Genomic DNA, 23,578 nt, shown 5'->3' on the forward strand with positions numbered 1-23,578 from the left:
GAAACAAGATATGCCATGTGCTGAAAATCAAAAATATGATAGCAGAAATTAGAAACCAAAACTTAATAGAAATCTGGGGCATAGTCAGAGGAATATCTAAATAAGAGGAATTTCTTTTTAAAAGACAGGTGGTACTGTCAGAATGGCTAAAATTAAATCAGGAAACAACAGAGACTGGCAAAGTGTGGAGAAAGGGGAACCCTTTTGCACTGCTGGTGGGAATGCAAACTTGTGCAGTCACTCTGGAAGTTCCTCAAAAAATTAAAAACAGAACTACCCTATGACCCAGCAATTGCACTACTAGGAATTTATTCAAAGGACACAAAAATGCTAATTCGAGGGACACCTGGGTAGCTCAGTCAGTTAAGTGTCCGACTTTGGCTCAGGTCATGATCTCACAGCTTGTGGGTTCAAGCTCCACAGATTGGAGCCTGCTTCAGATTCTGAGCCTCCATCTCCCTCTGCCCCTCCCCCACTCACACACTGTACCCCCCCAAAAATAAACATTAAAAAAAAATTTTTAATGCTGATTCCAAGAGGCACATACACCCCAATGTTTACAGCAGCACTATCAACAATAGCCAAATTATGGAAAGAGCCCAAATGTCAAAGACTAATGAATGGATTAAGAATATGTGGAATACTACTCGGTGATGAAAAAGAATGAAATCTTGCCATTTGCAACAACATGGATGGAACTAGAGTGTACTATGCTAAGCGAAATTAGTCAGAGAAAGATATCATGATTTCACTTATATGTGGAATTCGAGAAACTCAACAGATGAACACAGGGGAAGGGAAGGAAAAATATGATAAAAACAGAGAGGGAGGCAAACCATAGAAGACCCTTAAATACAGAGAACAAACTGAGGACTGCTGGAGGGGAGGTGGGTGGGGGGATGGATTAAATGGGCAATGGGTGATGGGCGTTAGAGGGCACTCTTTGGGATGAGCACTGGGTGTCATATGTAAGAAATAAATCACTGGGTTCTACCCCTGAAGCCAAGACTACACTTTATGTTAACTAACTTCAATTTAAATAATAAATAAATAAATAAATAAATAAATAAATAAATAAATAAATGACAGGTGGCAAATAGGAGAAAAAGACTAAGAAAAGTAACGTTTTGATCCAGGAAGCCTAGATTGAACATCAAAATAATACAATTCTAAGGAGCGCCTGAGTGGCTCAGTTGGTTAAGTGTCCGACTTCGGCTCAGGTCATGATCTCATGGTTCATGAGATGGAGCCCCGTATCGGGCTCTGTGCTGACAGCTTGGAGCCTGGAGCCTGCTTTGGATTCTGTGCCTCCCTCTCTCTCTGCCCCTCCCCTGCTTGTGCTCTGTCTCTCTCACTCTCTCAAAAATAAATAAACATTAACAGTTTTTTTAAATAAAATAATTTTTAAAAATGTTAAAATATTTGGAGCAAAAGGAAAATTCTAAAATTTTTCAGGAAAAAAAATAACAGATAACAAACAACAGGTCAAGAATCCAAATCAATTCAGCTTCCTAGTAGCAGCAGTGGAATTTAGAAGACAATCCTTCAAATCTTGAGGGAAAACGATTTCCAACCTAGAATTCCATAATAACGTATAAGGGAAGAATGAAGACATTTTCAGTCATGAAAGGTATCAAGCTTTAGCTCTCATCCACCCTTTCTGAGAAACTCCTGGAGGATGTGCTCACAAAAACAAGAGCATAAGCCAAGAAAGACGAACACATAGAGATCTAGACAGAGAGAGATAGGGAGGCAATGGGAGATACAGGGGGGTGTTGGGGAAAGAATCCAGACTGACAGCTGCGCAAACTGCTTAGATAATAACCAAACCGGAAAATTTCAGGGGGCTTAAAATAGAGTTGATAGATGATTTAGTTATAAGCTCGTAGGACACTAAGCAAACAATCAAAAACAGACTTTTTTTTAGCCCAAGGAAAACTAGAGCAATAAAGGAAATATCATTGTAATAGCCTATATGGGCCAACTATAAATAGCATTTAGAAGGCAATAATGATATAGACACTGAATGCGGAGCTAACCAAAAATATTCACACAGCCATTGAAAGAATGGCTGCAAGGAAAACCTTGAGTGTGTGGTGAACACGCAGTAGAAGAGAACCAAACTAACATCTTCCACTGGGATGGCAAGAGAGAAAAACAAAAACTGAAATAATCAAAGTAACCTGTTTTCTGGAGGTCTAAAGCCAAATACCAACAGAAATAGTTGCAAGGGTTGAAAATACTTTCCTCTGGATAAAACACCTTGGAATAAATCTAACCAAAGAGGTGAAAAATCTATACACTGAAAACTATAGAAAGCTTATGAAAGAAGTTGAAGAAGACACAACAAAATGATAAAATATCCCATGCTCCTGGATAAGAAGAATAAATATTGTTAAAATGTCAATACTAACCAAAGCAATCTACATCAATGCAATCCCTATCAAAATAACACCAGCATGTTCACAGAGCTAGAACAAACAATCCTAAAATGTGTATGGAACCAGGAAAGACCCCGAATAGCCAAAGCGATTTTGCAAAAGAAAACCAAAGCAGGAGGCATCACAATCCCAGACTTCAAGCTGTATTACAAAGCTATAATCATCAAAACAGTATGGTACTGGCACAAAAACAGACACTCAGATCAATGGAACAGAATAGAGAACCCAGAAATGGACCCACAAACATATGGCCAACTAATCTCTGATAAAGCAGGAAAGAATATGCAATGGAATAAAGATAGTCTCTTCAGCAAGTGGTGCTGGGAAAACTGGACAGAGACATGCAGAAGAATGAACCTGGACCACTTTCTTATACCATACACAAAAACAAACTCAAAATGGCTGAAAGACCTAAATGTAAGACAGGAAGCCATCAAAATCCTCGAGGAGAAAGCAGGCAAAAACTTCTTTGACCTCGGCGGCACCAACTTCTTACTCAACACGTCTCCAGAAGTAGGGAAACAAAAGCAAAAATGAACCAAAATGAAAAGCTTCTGCACAACGAAGGAAACAATCAGCAAAACTAAAAGGCAACCAACAGAATGGGAGAAGATATTTGCAAACGACATATTAGATAAAGGGTTAGTATCCAAAATCTATAAAGCACTTATCAAATTCAACACCCAAAAACCAAGTAATCCAGTGAAGAAATGGGCGAAAGACATGGATACTCCTCCAAAGGGGACATCCAGATGGCCAACAGACACATGAAAAAATGCTCAACATCACTCAGCATCAGGGAAATACAAATCAAAACCACAGTGAGATACCACCTCACACCTGTCAGAATGGCTAACATTAACAACTCGGCAACAACAGATGTTGGCGAGGATGCGGAAAAGAGGATCTCTTTTGCACTGGCTGGTGCAGCCACTCTGGAAAACAGTAGGGAGGTTCCTCAAAAAATTAAAAATAGAACAACCCCACGACCCAGCAATTGCACTACTAGGTATTTATCCACGGGATACAGGTGTGCTGTTTCAAAGGGACACATGCACCCTAATGTTTATTGTAGCACTATCTACAATATCCAAAGTATGGAAAGAGCCCAAATGTCCATCAATGGATGAATGGATAAAGAAGATGTGGTACATATATACAATGGAGTATTACTCGGCAATTAAAAAGAATGAAATCTTGCCATTTGCAACTACATGGATAGAACTAGAGGGTATTATGCTAAGAGAAATTAGTCAGACAAAGACATAGGACTTCATTCATATGAGAACTTTAAGATACAAAACAGATGAACATAAGGGAAGGGAAGCAAAAATAATATAAAAACAGGGAGGGGGACAAAACATAAGAGACTTAAATATGAAGAACAAAGGGTTACTAGAGGGGTTGTGGGAGGGGATGGGCTAAATGAGTAAGGGGCATTAAGGAATCTACTCCTGAAATCATTGTTGCACTATATGCTAACTAACTTGGATATAAATTTTAAAAAATAAATTAAATTAAAAATAAATAAATAAATTGTGTGTGTGTGTGTGTGTGTGTGTGTGTGTGTGTGTGTGTAGACTGAGGAAGGTTACATAAATAAATTCACAGGTAACATCTATAAAAAATATGAAATTAAAAATTCACTAGTATGGGAAGTTATGGCTAATATTTCTTTTGAAATTAGCATCATGGAAGACAACCACTTGTTTCTTTTCTCAGGGAAAGAATTTGGGGATAGAAAAAGCTGCTGATTTGATCAAATACTGTTTTTGCTTCAACCAATATACTTGCCAGCAACAAAAAAAGCTTTCCTCTGGGAAGTGAGAAATGGGAAATACAAGATAGGAAATTCTTGTTCCTAATAAGGCTTGTGTAATCTTACATTTTTTTTAAGTTTATTTATTTATTTATTTTGAGAGAGAGAGAGAGAGAGACAGAGAGAGAGAGAGAGAAAGTGCAGAGAGAGGGAAGGAGAGAGAATCCCAAGCAGGCTCTGCACTGTCAGCATGGAGCCAGATGCAAGGCTCAAGCTCACAAACTGTGAGATCATGACCTGAGCCAAAGTCAGACGCTTAACCCACTGAGCCACCCAAACGTCCAATCTTCTGACTTTTTAAACTATGTAACTGTGTAACTAACTCCCATAATATTAATATTTTTAAAAAATACTTCTTTCTGGCTGTTCCTACGCTATACAACAATGGGTTTCATTTGCAAAACAGAGATTGCACTTTTATTTTTGTTGTTCACAAAGTTCCATCTACTCCAAAGGCTTTCAGAATTTCAACACTACAACTTACAATGCTTCTTTCTTCCCCTGCTGTGTGTTAGTTATTTTACACTTAACATGCATTCTTTGCTCAAAAATTCTGCTGACCCACCACTTGGTCATTTACCCCAGGCTAATTCTAAAAATAAATGGCTCTTGTACTGATTAAGTACTGTTATCTCTACAGTTGTTATGCAGCCCCAGAGTAATGACATATTAATAACTAAAAGGATAAAACTATAGTTCTTCACACAAAAATGTGTGTGTGTGTAAGACTTCTCGTTCTGCATCTCATAACATGTATAGACAAAACAACTGCTAGCCTCTATTGCTTGAAAAAATCTTTATTTTTAAACTAGCCTTTTTGAAACTAAATTTATTGCTGAGTATAGAATACTGAGGGCAGTAGTAGGCGTTAGAATTGAATCAGTTTTAAATAAAGATCATTATTTTTTATGAATATTTACTCAGGTGTGTGTATCTTGGTGATGATATATGTTGGTTAAAGATAAAAGAGGGGGGAAATTTTTAACTATTGATTTCAATGCTAAGTCCCTAAAAGGAATGATTAATGTCCCTTCATTTTGCAGTACAGCACATGACCAAATAAAATTTTAGTCATATTATTATTTGAGATGGTGGCATTATCAGTTTTTACCCATTAAGAAATTCAGACATCTGTGATATGATCTTAAAGATGACTTAAGATCAGGGGCGCCTGGGTGGCTCAGTCGGTTAAACCTGACTTCAACTCAGGTCATGACCTCATGGTCCATGAGTTCAAGCCCTGCATCTGGCTTTGTACTGACAGCTCAGAGCCTGGAGCCTGCTTCCGATTCTGTGTCTCCGTCTCTCTCTGCCCCTCTCCCGCTCATGTTCTCTCTCGAAAATAAATAAGCATTAAAAAAAATAATAAAGATTAATTTAAGATCAAAAAAACTGCCAAAAATGTTACCTCCAAAAGAGGGGAGAAATGGGAGACTCTCTAGTTCTCTGAGGTTTAACATGGAGTTTTCAAGGACAAAAATGTGGTCCGTCATATGTTTCATACCTGAATGAGCACAAATCCAAACCCAGGATCAGTGTGAAGAGGCCTGATTCTCATCCAACCTCACCGTTTCGGGGAGGAAATTCCACCTCAGAGAAAGTCAGTGCCATGCCCGGCCACACAGCAGCTGAGTGGAGATGCCAAAGCCAGAGCACCTGCTTCTCCTTCCAGGGTTCTTTCCCCACAGCAGGGCCTCACCCCTGCAAGGGCGATTATCATCACATACATAAAATAGTAATAACTATAATAAAACCTCGCGTTTACTGAGCATTCAGTGTGTGTCTGGCACTGCTTCAGCACATCCCGTGTGTTAGCTCATTTAGCCCTCTCAGCATCCCCAAGATGGGGTGCCCCAACCACCCCTACTTGACCTGAGGAGCCCGAGGTACCGAGGTTTAGCAGCAGCCCACCTGTTTTGCCAGTGAATGCCTGAGCCAGGGCAGGTGCTCTGAGAGAAGTAAGAGTGATTAGTACTTTAACCACTTATGGAGAAGTAAGAGTGATTAGTAAAATGTCCCCAGAAAGGGGCGCCCAGGTAGCTCAGTCAGTTGAGCAGTCCAGGCCATGATTTTGGCTCAAGCCATGAACTCTCAGTCTGTGGGTCAAGCCCTGAGTTGGGCTCTGTACTGATGGCTCGGAGCCTGCTTGGAATTCTCCCCCTCACCTCTCTGCCCCTCCCCCACTTGCTCTCTCTCTGTCTCAAAATAAATAAACCATTCTGGGGGCACCTGGGTGGCTCAGTCAGTTAAGCTTCGGACTTCTGCTCAGGTCATGACCTCAGGGCTTGTGAGTTCAAGCCCCCCACCATGCCCTGTGCTGACAGCTCAGAGCCTGGAGCCTGCTTCAGGTTCTGTGTCTCCCCCTCTCTCTGCCCCTGCCCTGCTCACACTCTGTCTCTCTCTCAAAAATAAACATTTTTTTAATTAAATAAACAAAATTTTTTTTAATTTTTTAAAAAGGTGCCCAAAGAGAGCTTTGTTATCAAGCAACTTTCTCTCCTGAGGGTACAGAAATGGGGGGTGGGGGTGAAGGCTTAGGAGAGAAACTTTGGTTGTATATTTCTGAAAATTTATATTTCCACCAGGTCACTGCTGGAAATGTATTTCAGAGTAAGCATGGTGGCCTTATCACCTGTAAAGCATACAGTTCAGCCCAGCAAACTTCCACTACTAAATTCAAACGTGGAAGAAAAACATAGAAGCAGCAGCAAAAAGACCTGGGAACAGCTCTGAGGCTCCGGGATTTAAAATAATCGGCAGCACCAGACTGTAGCCCAAGGCCTCTGAGCCCCCAGGCCTACCAGGGCACTGGTTCCTCTCTACTCCTCGCCTCAGCCACACCACTGTGAGGCTGAGGGGCCTGTCCTCCTCTGGGCTGACCGCTCCGCTAGGCCAGGAATCGCAGGCCATGTGTACATGACTCACCACCACCAGCATTTAGACCTTCAGGGCTTTGGCAGCATAGACGCCTAGGCGGATCGCGGCCCGCGCCCTCAGGGTAACACGCCCCCGATTCCCAGCCCTTCCTGGCCTCAAACCCAGGCCCTGGAAACGCCTGGCCCTCGAAAGTCAAGAGCTGAAAAACCAGGTTCCGAAGAACAGAGGAACCCGAGGTCTGCAGGGGTCTGCGGTAACCTGGGGACAGGGAGAGGGGAAAGAAGTAAACGTGGGTTTCTCCGCCGGGCGTGGCGAGTCCGCAGCGGTTGGACACAAGTGCCCTTTTTCATAATCAGCGAAACCGGCGCCCCGCCTGCTTGTCTGGCAGGGATTCGGCGCAGACAGACTGGAGTTCAACGCTCAAAACTTGGCGGTGCATCCCCACTGTCAACACCTCCCATCTCCTCCCTCTAAAGAGAGCGTTCACTCCGGAGTCGAGTCCGAGTGGCCAACCTGGGAAAAAGGGATTGCCACAGCGCCATCCTCCGTGGAGCCTCGGCCCACTCTCACCTGTTCCTGAGGCCCCCAGCTTCCGGCTGCGCTGTGTCCCACGGCCAGCGTCCAGGCGCCTGGCCTTGCCAAATCGTGGGCTAGCCCTGTGTTTGGCTCAGCCCTTCTCCCCTTTAGCTTCCCCGCGTGGGGTCGTGGGGTCGTGGGGTTGTGGGGTCGTGGGCAGCTTTGCCCGGACTGCACCACTGACAATCCAGGCGCGTGCGCGCGGAGGGGGAGCAGAGGTGGGATTCCCTGAGCACCGTGCACCCCAAACCTGACACCCGGAAGGAGGGAACTGCACTTTACTGGGACCTCAGCCCACCTTCACGCAGCCTACGCTGCTGTAAAAGGGGCCTTATTGGGGGCATCTGCAATTAGGTATCCGCGACCATCCGCTTCTCCACCCGCTCGCTGTAGCCATAGCCGCCATCCTCAACCTTGAGCTTTGTTCGGTTAGGTGGCTGTTCAAACCTCCACAGACCCGGGGAGAAAACTTGGGGGGGGGGGTACACTTGGAAAAGCAGCACAGCGCCCGCTTCTCCAGCGCTCTCTCGCGCAAAGCCTCAGTCAGGACGCTTTAGAGACCGCGGTTTCGAACGCACCGGGGGTGGGGGTGTTAAGTGAACCTGAGTCCAGACACAACGAGGCATTCTTGGTGGAAACCGCAGGAGCTCGTTTATAAGGGGCACAGAAGAAATGAGAAGGGCGAAACAATGACCCTTTAAAAGAAAGCTGGGATTTGTGGAAGGAGCAGCCAGGAAAACCGGACAACCAAGCTAGCCAAATAGCGGCGAGCCAGCAGTGAGTCCGCATACGCTTCCGCACTAGTGGGGGGCGACACATCGGTAAACGACTGGGCAACAAGTTCTTTCGGCCTTGAGACGTTTTCAGACCATGTTTGGAGCAGGGCATCGGAGTGCGCCCCCAATCACTAGACTGGCGCTGGTGAAGGGGGAGGGAGGAAGAAAAGCCCAAGCGGTTCGACAGCACCTGTCGGACCTGGTCAAGCGGGAGCTGCAGGCTCAGACGCCCCTCCCCCAGGCCCTCTACATTCACCCCGAGACCTGGAAGGGCGATAGTCAAAGGTTGTCGCAGCCAAACAGCGCACGCCCCGGCGAATCCCCGTGTGCGCGATCTCCCCCTGTCCTCTGTGCAGCAGTGGGTAGTGGACTCCGCAGAGGAGCGGACGGGTACGTAGGGAGAGCCGCCGAGAGCGGTAGGGTTAGGGCCGGAAGCCCGGGGCGCGCTACTGCTCACCTCGCTCACTGGCCTGGATGTAGCGCACGATGTCGTCCAGATCCAAGTCTTTGGTCTCATCGAAATTGTAGGCAGACGTATGCAAGCCCTCCTCCTGGAAGACTTCGTGGACCCCTTCGAGGGTGAAGTAGCAGTTCCGCTCCAGCTTGTCATCGCTGTAGACCAGCGCGGCGCGGCTCCACTGGTGGTGGCGAAATAGGGCGAGCATCATCTCACCCATCTTAGCGTATGCGGGTGCCACGCGCGTGAGGTGCGAGTATTCCGTGTCCTTATGCTGGAAGCCGGCGGCTAGTGCCCCTGCCGACAGCATAGGCAGGTCCCAGTGCGACGCAAGCCGGGCCACCGGCGCTGCCGCGTACTCGCACACCGGCCCCAAGATGAGATCCGGCTTGGCGCCGCGTGCCGCCGCCACGCGGTCCACCAGGCTGAAAAGTGCGCGGTTGCCGCAGTCCGAGTCTTCGTAAGCCACATGGAAGCGAGTGCCGGGTGGCAGAAGCCGCCTCTCGGTCCCGTTGCCCTCCACGCTGCGCAACGCGTATTCGATGGCCGGCCGCACCCGGGCCAGGGAGAACAGGTAGGAGTCGTCCTGGGGTAACAATACCAGCACCTCGATCTTCTGCGGCGGCAGCGCCTCTCTCTCCTGGCGCCCTCCGCCGGGGCTGGCGCCCTCGCCGCCACCGCCACCGGTGCTGCCGACCAGCAACGCCCAGACAAGCAAGACGCACTCGGAGAAAGTGAGCACCAGCAGGGACGGCATCGTGCCGCAGGAAAGCGCTTGCCCTCGCTGCCGACTCGCCCTCTGCCCCCCACCCACCCTTCCTCTTTCCTCCCCACTCTTCTCTGCGAGGTCCCTGCGCCCCCTTGGGCGCTCTAAGAAAATAGAATATCCCTTTCACTAACTTAACAAAAGACAGAGAGGAAGAGTCCTTTGCAATGTCACTCGCTTAAAAAAGGGAGAGAGAGAGAGAAGGAAGAAAAAGTTCACCGCGTGTAAACCTGTACGCCTGTAATATATATATATATACTTATAAATAAATATATATATATTTGCCCTCCCTTTATATATACTATTTTACTTAGAGGTGGCTTCTTATTTGGGCGTTGCTAAGATTGCTTTTGAAAGCGTATTTGTAAAAAACAAAACAAAACAAAAAAAGGAAAGAAAAGAAAAAAAAAGTTAGACTTGTCCAAGTGCTTGTAATTGACGGTGCATCTCCCCCGCATTTGATCTCATTGATTAGCGCCGGTTCCTGGATCCATAGTCCGCGTTTAAATAGCGTGGCAGCGGCGGAGCGTGTTACCACACAAGGCGCTCCGAGGCTGGGCTTGTATTTCCAGCGGGTGGGGTGGGTGGGGGTGGGGAGTGATGGGGGCTGGGCTGGGGGGAGCCTCTCATTAACATTCTTACATCAGGGCTCCTCCCCGCACCCCTACCTTCCCACCCTTCCCGGGTCCCTAACCCCAACAGCTCCCAGCTACCCCTCGGCCTTGGCCTTAAAGCCGCAGTCGCCCTCGTCCGCACCGGCGGGAGCCCCCACCACACCGCACCACCCCTGGGGTCCCCCGCCTTACCCTGGCCGCGCACGCGGCAGCGCTTTCCCCAGCTCCAGGCTTTACACAGGGAAATGTGTTTGATAGTAAAGAAGTGCGCACAGGCACACACACACCATGCAAAAAATAACTGGATTAGAGGAAGGGGGTGGTCCTAGAAATTTGTAGTTTCGTTGCAGAACTCCGTAGGTCCCGCTCGCTCTCACCTCTTTCTCACTCCGGCCAAATTCCCTCCTGACGCGCCAACTCGGGGCGGGCACCGACCTTCCTGGTCCCTTGGCGCAAGGTCAGGGAACAGGGACCAAGGTCCCAGGGCAGACGGCTCGATCGAGGACCCAGAACTCCCAGCTAGCGGAGGCGTTACTTACACCCCTCCCTACCCCGCTTTCCCCTGCTACGCGCCCGCGTCCTCCCCCTGGGCCACGCGGGTTCGCGCTGGAGTCGTAGCGTTTCCAGGATTCCAGTGTCCCCGCGCAAAGCCCCTCAGCCGGCGCGCTGCAAGCAGAAAAGCGAAACTTGTTGCTCCCAAAGGCGAGCGAAGAGTTCCGCTTCTCGAAGTGGCGAATAGTTTGGAGAGCATCTCCGAAGCGTCCTCAGGGTTTTGTTTGCCAAACCAGGTAGCTAAAGAGACCTCCCTAAATCGTCACTCGAGGGTCCCCTGGGTGCAGCAGCACCACCCTCCGCTCTAACCGCTTCTCCTCGCCAGCGCGCGACACACTGTGCTCCGGGTTCTGCACTGCCGAGAGAGGTCCTGTGTCGGAGACCTAGGCTTGCCACTGGTCACAGCCACAACGGCAGTGGGGACAAGGATGGAAACGGCGGTGAAGTCCGCGGCCAGAGGAGCCTCGCGGAAGTCCGCCGCGCTTCAGGGCAGGTCCAAATGGAACTTGACCCGCTGAAAGTGACGACACGCCGAGGTCATTTGCAGTGTGAACGTGCTACATTGGACTGGGGAATTCTGATACTTAAAGGCCACAAATTAAAATAAGGTGAAAATGATTTTAAATGGGCTTTCATTAGACTGGGTGTCTGTGTCCACGAATTTCTATTAGTCTTAGACCAACGCCCTCTTTCGGCAGAAACTTGCAGCCGACTGACTGCTATCGCCGGTGCCACCGTCCCAGGCGCTGCATTTGGTTGGTTTGTTGTTGGTTGTTCTTTTCTTTCTTTGTCCTTTCTTTCTTTTTTTTTTTTTTCTTTTAAACACGGAGGCCCCAAACAGCAATCGCTCTTATTTGTGACGGTGAAAAGGCAAACTGGGATTTAAGGAGACGTGGCAACTTCAAGTAACAGCGCTTGTTGCCATTTAAAGCACCTCCTTAACGCTCTTTCTGGCACCGGAAGTGTGATTATGGATAACATTTCACTCTCTGGGTCATTTAGATTTCAGATTATGCACCATGATCCCTAAAACTTCCAAGTAGGACCTTCCAACCCCTGCATGAACTCTCATTTATTTAATCAGAGCTGCAAATCAGCAGCAAAAGAGGCATCTGTATAAAATTTTAATTCCACAAAGAGGTAATTCGCACATACTGGAAATTAGATTTAGCACTTCACAGCAATTAAATCCTCCCTGAACTCCTGGGAAGAAAGAGGATGGAAGGAAGAAGGAGGGAGGGAGGGAAGGGAAAGAGGAAAGAAAGAAAGAAAGAAAGAAAGGAAGGAAGGAAGGAAGGAAGGAAGGAAGGAAGGAAGGAAGGAAGGAAGGAAGGAAGGAAGAAAAAGAAAGAAAAAAGAGAACACGACTATATCATGAATTCCTTGGGTCTTAAATGGATTTTGAAACTGGTTGCCAGGAGACGTGAAGGAACCAAGGTTTCCTATTACTGCTTTCTGTGCCCTGCGTCTGGGGAACACCAGCCAATGGCGATATGATTCTGCACACTATGTGGTGTGGGTTTATTAGGAGAGTCTGGGGTTTCAGTGGCACCGGGCGTGAAGGCCTCTGCCCCACCGGCACCGAGGGTCACGCCCAGGGCAGTACGTTTGCGTTTGGGTGAGTATCATAGTCTCCCAGTGGCCTTTGGATCAGAGCTCTCAACTTCCAGCCTGTTACTCAAGGACACCGAGAAACCAACCTGTGGAAAGGAAGAGCCCCCAAACTAGACAGCAGAACCAGAAAAACCAGCATTACTGCCCATGCTGGTGTTCAAAGCACCCCTTAAAATTTTTCAATGAGCAGAAATTAGGATTTTTTTAATTGAGGTATAATTAATACATAACATTATATTAGTCTTGTAATATGTATTATGTTGTATAATTTATATACAACATGATTCCATATTTTTATATAATGGGAAATGGTCACCACAATAAGTCTAGTTAACTTTCATCACCATGCATAGTTGCAAAAATGTTTTTCTTGTAATGAGAACTTTTAAGATCTCTTTGCATCTTTCAAATATGCAATGCAGTCTTAACTGTAGTCAACATGCTATACGTTACCTCCCCAGGACTTATTTATTTTATAGAAATTATGATTTTTATTTTTTTTAATGTTTATTTACTCTTGAGAGATGGAGAGAGATGGCATGAGCGGGGGAGGAACAGAGAAAGAGGGAGACACAGAATCTGAAGCAGGCTCCAGGCTCCAAGCTGTCAGCACAGAGCCTGATGGGGGGTTCAAACCCATGAACCACTAGATCATGACCTGAGCCGAAGTCAGATACAACTGAATGAACCACCCAGGCACCCCCTTGAAATTAGGATTTTTGAAGAAAAATCTTTAATTGAAAATATGCACATCATAGGAAACCCCATCAAGTAATTTAAGTATATCAATTGTAATATTACAAGTTTACTTTCCATCAAATTAAAATTTTTCCAAATAGCTGGAAGTCTGTGTGAATATCTTGACTATCATGAAGTTCTCCAATCTTAGGACTAGAAAAGATTTTAGAAGTCACGCAGCCTGACACCTTTCATTCATTAAGGCCAAAGAATAGAAAATACATACTTAAATATATCTTCATCCCTGAGATTGAATTAGAAATAAGCATTACCACCTATTATACCATCTAAAAAAGGTTTGGAAACAAAGCTAATTTTCATTAAATAATAACAGTCTTTGTATAAAAATTTTCTCTTATATGTGGCTAAGTTTTGAGGATATACAGCACACTAAGATAATTATTAATAGGTTATAATAGAATTTTTTGCAGCATTATAATCATAAAAGTGAATCAAACCAAGAAGAGAGGGGAAAAGAAAACAAATAGAAATAACTCAGACCCAGTTTTTAAATACTGTTCCTTTTAATTCTGTAAAACACTGATATGGGGGGGGAGGAAGATTGCTAACCTTTTCACTTAGTACATTATGGCTACAATTGCTGAATGAAAGCAAAAGAAAGTTACAGGGAAGTCCTGGAAAATAAAAGAAAATTACCCAAATGAAAGGCAATGTTAGCTCTAAACATGATTATTACAGAAACTAATAGACTTTTTATAGGATTTAGAAATGTTTTCATCCATATCCACAAACTATATTTTTTTAACTTTAAAATAAAGTGGCCAGTTTTCTATATTCAATTGTTTGGTTGCCAGCTCTTTGAAATGAAAGCAGTGTCTATATGTTAATTCCTCTACCACCAGGAAAAACAGCATTATCTAAGGAACGTCAACATGTAATTCTTTGAAATGTGTTAGAAATGCTATAAGGAAATTTTCTCCACCAGTTTTAATCGTCTGTATGATCTTCTCCCTCACAATCCCCATGGCAATCTCTAAAGCAAGAGCCCTTCCAGATTTTCGCAGAGAACATCTCCCTTGTGAAGGCAGCCCTGAGGTCACATTAAAGAATATTCCTGTGAAGCCTTCAGCCCACAAAGAAAATACCTTCTGGCGACAGAATTGTTGAAAACACACTTCCCCCTAGAGGCAGAAAAGATGAAAGAATATTACACACAATTCACAACATTTCTGTAATTTAATGAGTATTGTATTGAGGTTTTATTTTTAACATATATTTGATGTTTTAGAGGGAACCATTCAAGACATGGGAGGGAAATCGGTGAATGCCAAAAAATTAAATTAAAACTTTGCCTCTGGGTTTTAGCTTTCTTTAGCAGGGACCCTATTCATTGATTGACCCTTTTTCTTCTATTATACAAATCTAGGATTTTTTCCAGCACTATAAATAATAGCAATTACATATTTTTTCTATTTAAATTTATGATTCAATTTCATCAGAAACTGCAGTGAAAGGTGGCCTTGAGGGATTCTTTTGAAAACACAGCTCTAACAGATTTTCTTCCTTATGGTCAGATTTGTTTCTAAATTACTGTCAGGTTTCCATTAACTACATTCTGTTTTCACTTCTTTGAAGATGTTCTGAGACAAAGTGACGTTAGAAAGACTTCTGAAAAACATACAACTAGTCTGATTTAACCTGAGTACTGACATGTTTCCTAGGATTTGCAAGCCACATGAAGAATTCTCCTATCATTGATTTAGAGGTAAGTTATTTAATGTAGAGTATCTCATTCACAAAAAACAGTGTATATGCCTCAGCTTCATGCATACCAATACTGACTATATTCTGTTGGTATAATTACTTGTACATTGCATTGAATTATTCCAGAAAGGATTTTTGAAAGCACATAAAAATATAAAGTGGAAATTTGGAAAAATGTCCTTAGGGCAAAATCCACAGCCATTGAGTCCTCCTCTCTTGGATTGTGCTATTCCTTTAAGCCTTTACTAACAGCCACAAACCTCAGCAACATCCACCTCTCCCCTCTGAGCTTCCACCGTGCTCCTCAGGGTTATGAGCACACTCAGTTTTACTTCCATTTCCAGGGAGGCACATCAGGTCTGGGATCCAGGCTTCAGAGTGGCGTCCTGGGAAGCCAACACATGCGTAGAACCCTCACAGCACGTCAGTAGGCTATCACCTCACCTCCTTGGCCAGTTTCCCCACTTGCCTCAATTTTCTTGCTTCTAAAATGGAGAAAATAATATTGTTCTGGTGTTGGGGTCCCTGGGTGGCTCAGTCCATTAACCATTGGACTGTTGATTTCAGCTCAGGTCATGATCTCAAGATAGTGAGATCGAGCCCCACCTCAGGCTCTGTGCTGACAGTGCGGAGCCTGCTTGGGAGTCTCTCGCCCCCTTTCTCTCTGTCCCTCCCCCCCAAAATAAATAAATAAACATTTATATATATATATATATATATAAATAAATAATAAAATAAAATAAAATAAAAATATATATATTATATATATTGTAGTATATATACTGTAAATATATATGTATTTATATATTTATAAACATATTATATTTTTATATATAAACAATATATCTATAGGTAGATAGATAGATAGAGTTGTAGGAGTAAGGATCAGAAAAAATAGATGCAGTCCTTTGTATGCAGGAGGAAATTAATAAATGGCAGCTCTCATTATTAAATTCCTTTCAATGCCTGGTAAAAAGTACTACACCAAGTAAGTGTTCAATAAATGTTTATGGAATGAAGGAATTAATTCAAAACCCCAAATGGTGTGGCTTATGTGTAACTTGCTTAGAACTATCTATTGCCTCATCACAACAGACCTCACTTAATAATGTTTATTTGGTGACAGTGGCTTCCCTAGGGGGAAACGCTTTTGGCAATCACTGTGATATTGGCCCTGGATGTCAAACCTCAGATATTTCCTGGTAAGCTTGAGACAAGAGCTAGTTCAATATTCTTCCTTCTGCACAGTGGAGCAAAGAGAGCAGGCACTGATGTTTGCCACCCACAGCTGCCCTTAACATCTAAAAGCCTCCAGAAATCCAGGCTGCCTCCAACCTCAGAGAACTAACAGGAACAAGAGGATTGTGCTGCAAGGAACGTATTTATAGATTGTGTACATTATAATAAATAATGAGAAAAGAATAGAATGGTATCCTAATGTACTAAAAACCCAGGTAATAAAAGTATCAGGCCCAGGGCTTAATGCTCTTGTCCAATTCAGCAAACCTTTCAAAATCCCTATAGTGTATCAAGGATAATGGTGTTCTATAGCTTAAACCTATCCTATCAGACAGTCATTTGTTTTATTTGGGGATATGATTTGACCCAAGTTATACTTAAATCTATGCACTAGCAATCACACTATAATGGCCGAATATGCTATGTTTAGGAGAAACGTTATAAGGACAAAATTATATCAAATTTCAAAAACATAAATATAATGTTCCTGGTGTTATTACATTACAGTATCGAACAGTTTGTACTCTAAATTAACAAACATTAACCTATTAGAATATAAACTGCATGAGGGCTGCGATTTTTTTCTTTAATCCTGCACCATTGATAAATCCAAAGAATACAAATTTCCCATAAAACAGAATTTAGAAGAGAAATAGTAAAGTAATGAAAGGAAAAAAGAGATAATTCAAAGAGAAATTCGCTCATAGATACAAACTCACATATATATAAACTTCTAACTTCATAATTTTCAGAACATTCAGATATGACCATATTGGATTTCTGAGTATACAAATAATCTTATAAGCTAAAAATCCTAAATATCAATTTTAAGAGGTCTCAACACACTGATACACCAGCATCTCATCACTCGTGCTCAATTCTTGATTATTTTCTTGTCAGTGAGAAAAATGCAGTACCCTAAAAGAAATCAGCTCATTATCTTTTGTAATGCTATGAACTGGAATTTAAGGTCGATGAGGAACATTTCTGTCACACTAATGCGCAATGCCGTGAGATGCAATTTTTTATTTCTTTCCAGCAAGTACATTCCACTAGGTATTAAATCTTGGATAGCTGATACATAAGACTAAAATAGAATAGAATGCCATGAGGAAAACATCAGGAAAATTCTTGACATTTGCCCTCTCATACTTTTGGTGATCATGTTGTGACATCAAATTTCGCCCTGACACTAGTGGAGAAAATTGTTTCTTCAAGCTGACATTGTTACTTTTCAATTGTTGACAACTCCTTTGGCATTAAATGTTGTTCTTTCCTCTTCATCCATCCTACAAAAATATTCTCTTGTCAGCCCATATTCTCTTTTTCCTTTACTAACTGCCTGGGGGAAATAGTAAAGATTATTTTAAACAGAATCCATTGCGTTGCAGACTCTTGGAAGTCTCAAAGTATGACATGGAGAAGACTTTCTACGTGGGCCACTTTCTCATATTCAAGTGTATATTACATGTATGAATTGTCTCAAATTGCAAATCATTCATGTTGTAATAAATCATTATGGGGTTTTTTAAACCTCAGGTACAAATTTTTTAATTAATCTCAACCTCAATTCCTGGCACATTCAATCTGGCACATATCGATCTGAAAGTTTCCTAATTTCTCTCCTTCATTGCTCTCTTCACATTCCTTTTACTCCATGGGATCATCTTTCTGTGTTTAATATATGCCATTGATACATCTATATTCTTGAAAAAGAGTGTTTCTCATGCATGCATGTGTTATTCCAAAATAGAAATTGTATTGTCCTATTTCTCATTTTCACAGAGAATGACATGGATAAATCCTAACTATTAGGTGAAAATTTTACATCCTTAATTTGTTTTGTTTAATTTTGTTTAATTTTTAAAACTGGTGATCTCTTTTTTTCCTAACTTCATTGAGGAATAATTCACAAACATAAGTGTACTTATTTACATTGTACAACGCCATGATGAGATAGACATATATATTGTGGAATAGTTACCAAGGTCAAGGTAATTAGTACATACATCACCTCATATAGTTAACTCTTTTTGTGTGTTTGGTGAGAATGCTTAAAATCTACTCTCAGCAAGTACTCAAGTATACAGTACTCTATTATTTTTTTTAAGTTTATTTATTTTGAAAGAGAGAGATATATGGTTTACAAATATTTTCTCCCCTTCCATAGGCTGCCTTTTCAATTTCCTGATGGTTTCTTCGGCTGTATAGAAGTTCTTTAGTTTAATGTGCCCCACTTGTTTCTTTCCGCTTTTGTCACCTGTGCTTTTGGTGTCTTATCCAAGGAATCATTACCAAGACCAATGTCAAAGAGCTTCTTCCCTGATTTTGTCTATAATTTTTATGATTTCAGGTCTTACATGTAAGTATTTAATTCATTTCAACTTAATTTTTTGTGAGTGGTGTAAGATACAGGTTCAATTTCATTCCTTCGCATGTAGATATGCAGGTTTCCCAGTATCATATTAAAGAGAGTACCCTTTCCCCATTGTGCATTCTTGTTGCCCTTGTCAAAGATTAGTTGACTATATATGCGTGGGTCTTCTGGGCTCTCAGCTCTGACCACTGGTTTGTATGCCTGTTCTTATACCAAAACCATACTGTTTTGACTATAGTTTTGTAATATAGTTTGAAATCAGGAAGTGTGATACTTCAGCTTTGTTCTTCTTTCTCAGTATTGTTTTGGCTACTTGGGGTCTTTTAGGGTTCCATAAACAGTTTAGGATAGTATTTGTTCTTTGAAAAATTCCATTGGAAATTTTTTTTAATTTTTTTTTTAATGTTTATTTATTTTTGAGACTTGGAGAGACAGAGCATATACGGGGGAGGGTCAGAGAGAGAGGGAGACACAGAATCGGAAGCAGGCTCCAGGCTCTGAGCTGTCAGCACAGAGCCCGACGCGGGGCTCGAACTCACGGACCGCGAGATCATGACCTGAGCCGAAGTCGGACGCTTAACCGACTGAGCCACCCAGGCACCCTTCCAATGGAATTTTAATACAGATGGCATTGAATCTGTAGATTGCTTTCAGTAGTGTGAACATTTTAACAATATTCGTATAAGCCAAGTGCATGGGGTATCTTTTCCATTTATTTGTGTCTTCTTCAATTTGTCTTATAGTTTTCAGTGCACAGGTCTTTCACTTGCCTGGTTAACTTTATTCCTAAGTATTTTATTGTTCTTTATGCCACCATAAATGGGATTCCTTTCTTTCTCTTTCAGATACTTCATTGTTAGCGTATAGATACCTATAACATATTTTTATATGTTGATTACATATCCTGCAACTTTACTGAATTCATTTGTTAGTTCTAATAGTTTTTTAGTGGAGTTCTCAGGGTTTTCTTTATATAGGATCATCTGATCTGCAAAACAGATACTATTACTTCTTCCTTTCCAATTTAGATATCTTTCATTTCTTTTCCTTGCCTAATTTCCATGGCTAGGACTTCCAATATTATGGTAAATAGAAGTGGTGAGAGTGGACATCCTTTTACCTTTCCTAACCTTAAAGGAAAGGCTTTTCACTTTGCACCATTGAGTATAATATTAGCTGTGGGTTTGTCATATAATAGCCCTTATTATGTCAGTGCAGTGACAGCTCCAGCCATGGGGAAGAAGCATAGCAGTGGGGACCAGTGGGGTGTCTGGGCAGCTCCATCAGATGGTTTCTGTATTGGTGAGGACTGCAGGTGTCCTCAATAACAAAGGCTGCAAGGGCAGTGAGGCTTACTAGGGTTCTGCTCTCTTTTTCCTCCATGGGGTAAAATCCCTCAAAAGGGGATCCTTCTTGGAGCTGAGTTGTTTTGGACAGGGGGAGGGGATGACATAGGTAAAATGTTTCCTACTCTTTCCTATGCAGCCATCCTCGTTTTCTTAGCTCTGCAGAGTTCTGTTGCTCCTTCATTGTAGTCCAGAGCTTCCCCAGAGCTGTTTTCACCAGTTTGTAGTTGTTTACTTACTGGGATTTTTGTTTGTTTTGTGGGGGAGATGAGTGCCAAGATCTTCCAACCAGCCATGGTGCTGAACTACATTATTACTTTTGAATGTTGCATAGTATTCCATAATATTTCACTTGTTCATCCTCCTAGCTTTCAACTAGTGTTAATTCTCTGCTGCCAGAAACGGCTCTGATGAAGATGGTCATCTGTGTCCCCTAGAGAGTTTCCCTAGGGCATTTGTTGCTGGGTCAGAGGTGTATGTGTTTGTATTTATTATGGCCAGATTACTCTGCAGTATGGCAGCATCAGTTTACGTCCCCACAAGCTCTACACGAGGGTTTCCTTTAGGAACGTCTTTAGAGCAAAACTTCCTAATGCCTGTTTAGTGTGTCTTCATTACCAAAAAAGAGGGCTGAACCAGTTTCCTCAGACCCTACATAACGGCAGAGTCTGTCTTCTAGATGAAAAGAGAATTTGAACAAATCCTAAACCTGACTTTTAATTGTCTGAATTAGATCACCTACCTCTTCCTGTCCAAACACCGTGGCCAAAGCAATCACATGTGAGAACTGAATAACTGACGGCCCCAAGTAAAACCCCAGTATTGTTACCAAAAGAGGGAGAAAGGATGTTGAATGACGAGAACAAGTGCTTACTAGAGCATATGTTCCCAAAACCACAGCCTTGTGGTTAGCAGGTATGACCCATCCACAACCCTAGCCCAAGCCACAACATCTCTGAGCAATATCCAAGATGGCTCAGGTTTCTTTCTGCATAAAAGACCACCTCAAAACTTAATGGCTTAAAACGGCACCCATTTATTTACTCATGATCCTGTACGTGAGCTCAACCGGGTGGTTCTTCTGGTATTTTGTCTAGAATTACTCACGTGACTATAATCATCTGGCAGCTTATCTGGGGCTAGAAGATCCAAGAGGGCCTCACTCACATGCCTGGAGATCAACTGGGGCTGCCAGATGGAATGTCTCCATTCTTATCCATGCAGCCTCTCTGACAAGATGGCCTGCATTTCTTACACAGAGCTGATAAAAGTAGGCAAGCCTCAGTGCAAGAGCACATATCAGGTCTCTGGCTTGACATTTGTTGATGTCTCACTGACCAAAGTGTGTCACATGGCCAAATCCAAAATCAACGTGGAAAGGCATCACATAGGGGGTAAGTACCAGATCCATGCTTTATTGGGAGCCATTAAAATTACAGTCTACTATCCTAGAGGACAGTTCCACAACATATTACACTAAACTTGTGTTTTCCTGAGAGTCACCTAGAAAGAGGTGGGACTCACTGGCCAAAAACTGAAACCAAGAAAGACAAACCTACAGAAATATTTGGCTCTTCTGGGGTGAGCCAGCCCAGGAGACTGAGGAAATGCTGACATAATGGGTTCTAAGACAACACCCCTACGTGGAGACTGGGGAGAAGTTCAAAGTACAAAAGAGACAATGTGACTTCGAGCTTTGTAGCACAAGGACATCTTCTGAATGGAGATTCTCAGCCATAGAAGCAATGTGTGGTAGAGAGGGCTAATTGTCCACCCAATACCCATTCTTCCCTTTGTGCTTATTAGCATAACCCCATTTTATTCAAGGCAACGATCTTCTCTAATGAAAAACTATATTGATCAGCCTCCCTCGAAACTAAGTATGGCAGTGTGAAACTAAATATGGCCAATCACACTCTGGAAAACAGTATGGAGTTTCCTCAAAAAGATAAAAATAGAACTACCCTACTATCCAGCAGTTGCACTATTAAGTATTCACCCAAAGGATACAAAAATACTGATTTGGAGGGATACATGCACCCCAATGTTTATAGCAGCATTATCTACAATAGCCAAATTATGGAAAGAGCCCAAATGCCCATCGACTGATGAATGGATTAAGAAGATGTGGTACATATAGTGGAATATTACTCAGCCATCAAAAAGAATGAAATCTTGCCATTTGCAACAATGTGGATGGAGCTAGAGAGCATTATGTTAAGTGATATAAGTCAGTCAGAGAAAGACAAATACCATATCATTTCACTCATATGTGGAATTTAAGTAACAAAACATATGAACATAGGGGAAAGAAAAAAGACGCAAACCAGAAAACGGACTTTTTTTTAAATGTTTTTATTTATTTTTGAGGCAGAGAGAGACAGAGCATGAGCAGGGGAGGGTCAGAGAGAGAGGGAGACACAGAATCTGAAGCAGGCTCCAGGCTCTGAGCTGTCAGCACAGAGCCGGACGCGGGGCTCGAACTCATGGACTGTGAGATCATGCCCTGAGCTGAAGTTGGACACTTAACTGACTGAGCCACCCAGGTTCCCCAAAAACAGACTTTTAACTACAGAGAGCAAACTGAGAGTTACTGGAGGGGAGGTGGACAGATGGATGGACTAAATGGGTAATGAATATTAAGGAAGGCACTTGTGATGAGCCCTGAGTGTTTTATTAAATGATGGATGAATCACTAAATTCTACACCTGAAACTAAGATTACACTGTAGGTTAATAAACTGTAATTTAAATAAAAACTTGAGGAGCACCTGGGTGGCTGTTGGTTGAGCATCTGAATTTGCCTAGGGTCATGATCTCACAGTTCGTGCGTTCGAGCCACACGTTGGGCTTACTGCTGTCAGTGCAGAACCGGCTTCCAATCCTCTGTTGCCATCTCTCTATACCCTTCCCCCATTCATGGTCTCTCTCTGTCTCTCGCTCTCTTTCTCAAAAAATAAATAAACATTTTTTAAAGATAAAATCAAAAACCCAAAAGGATAAAAAATAATAAAATAATAATAAATATGACTAATCAAATGTAAGTGGAAATTAATTGTTGGGTAAAATTTCCAGAAAGACTCTTAAAGGGGGGGCATACTGAGCTCCTTGGTCTTTTCCTTTCTTCCTCCCTGGAATATGTACATGATGGCTGGAGTTCCAGCAGTAATATTAGACTGTGAAATGACCTTGGGAATGGAGTCCTTGTGTCAACGATGGTGGAGTAGAAAAATCAGTATCTGCACTCACTTTGGCAGCACATATACTAAAATTTGAATGATACAAAGAAGATTAGTGTGGTCCCTGCACAAGGATGACACACAAATTTGTGAGCATTCCACATTTTTAGGTGATGTGGATTAAGGAGTACACTTGTGATGAGCACCGGGTGATTAAAATAAAAAATTTAAAAAAAAAGATTTTAACAATGGTGGCTAGATATATGTCAATAAATGTTTAGGGGGTGCCTGGGTGGCTCAGTTGGTTGGGTGTCCGACTTCGGCCCAGGTCATGATCTCCCGGTTCGTGGGTTCGAGCCCCACATTGGGCTCTGTGCTGACAGCTCAGAGCCTGGAGCCTGCTTTGAATTCTGTGTCTCCCTCTCTTTCTGTCCCTTCCCTACTCACACTCTGTCTCTCTCTGTCTCTCAAAAATAAATAGAC

At 42.9% G+C, this 23,578-nt stretch overlaps 2 protein-coding genes and 1 non-coding gene across 6 annotated transcripts in view; 2 read left to right on the forward strand and 1 right to left on the reverse strand.

Moving 5' to 3' along the window:
- NPR3 (natriuretic peptide receptor 3) overlaps positions 1 to 10,697 on the reverse strand; it is a 91,924-nt gene extending 81,227 nt beyond the window's left edge. For all 4 annotated transcript variants that reach the window (XM_053201678.1, XM_053201674.1, XM_027075099.2 and 1 more), the window contains exon 1: positions 8,947 to 10,697. In XM_053201678.1, coding sequence (XP_053057653.1) covers positions 8,947 to 9,703 — 757 coding nt within the window. In that variant the 5' untranslated portion in view covers positions 9,704 to 10,697. The remainder of the gene's footprint in view (positions 1 to 8,946) is intronic.
- Positions 10,313 to 12,056, forward strand: LOC128315890 (uncharacterized). The gene is made up of 4 exons (XM_053223683.1): positions 10,313 to 10,323; positions 10,447 to 10,583; positions 10,666 to 11,114; positions 11,204 to 12,056. The coding sequence occupies exons 1-4, from the start codon at positions 10,313 to 10,315 to the stop codon at positions 11,483 to 11,485; spliced, it is 879 nt and encodes a 292-aa protein (XP_053079658.1). The 3' UTR covers positions 11,486 to 12,056.
- An 11,101-nt stretch (positions 12,057 to 23,157) lies between these two features.
- On the forward strand, positions 23,158 to 23,263 carry LOC113594998 (U6 spliceosomal RNA). The gene has a single exon (XR_003415472.1). It is a non-coding gene; the product is annotated as a U6 spliceosomal RNA (small nuclear RNA).
- Positions 23,264 to 23,578: the final 315 nt, after the last annotated feature.

This window comes from Acinonyx jubatus, chromosome A1 (assembly GCF_027475565.1).
Source record: "Acinonyx jubatus isolate Ajub_Pintada_27869175 chromosome A1, VMU_Ajub_asm_v1.0, whole genome shotgun sequence".
NCBI lineage: Eukaryota > Metazoa > Chordata > Mammalia > Carnivora > Felidae > Acinonyx > Acinonyx jubatus.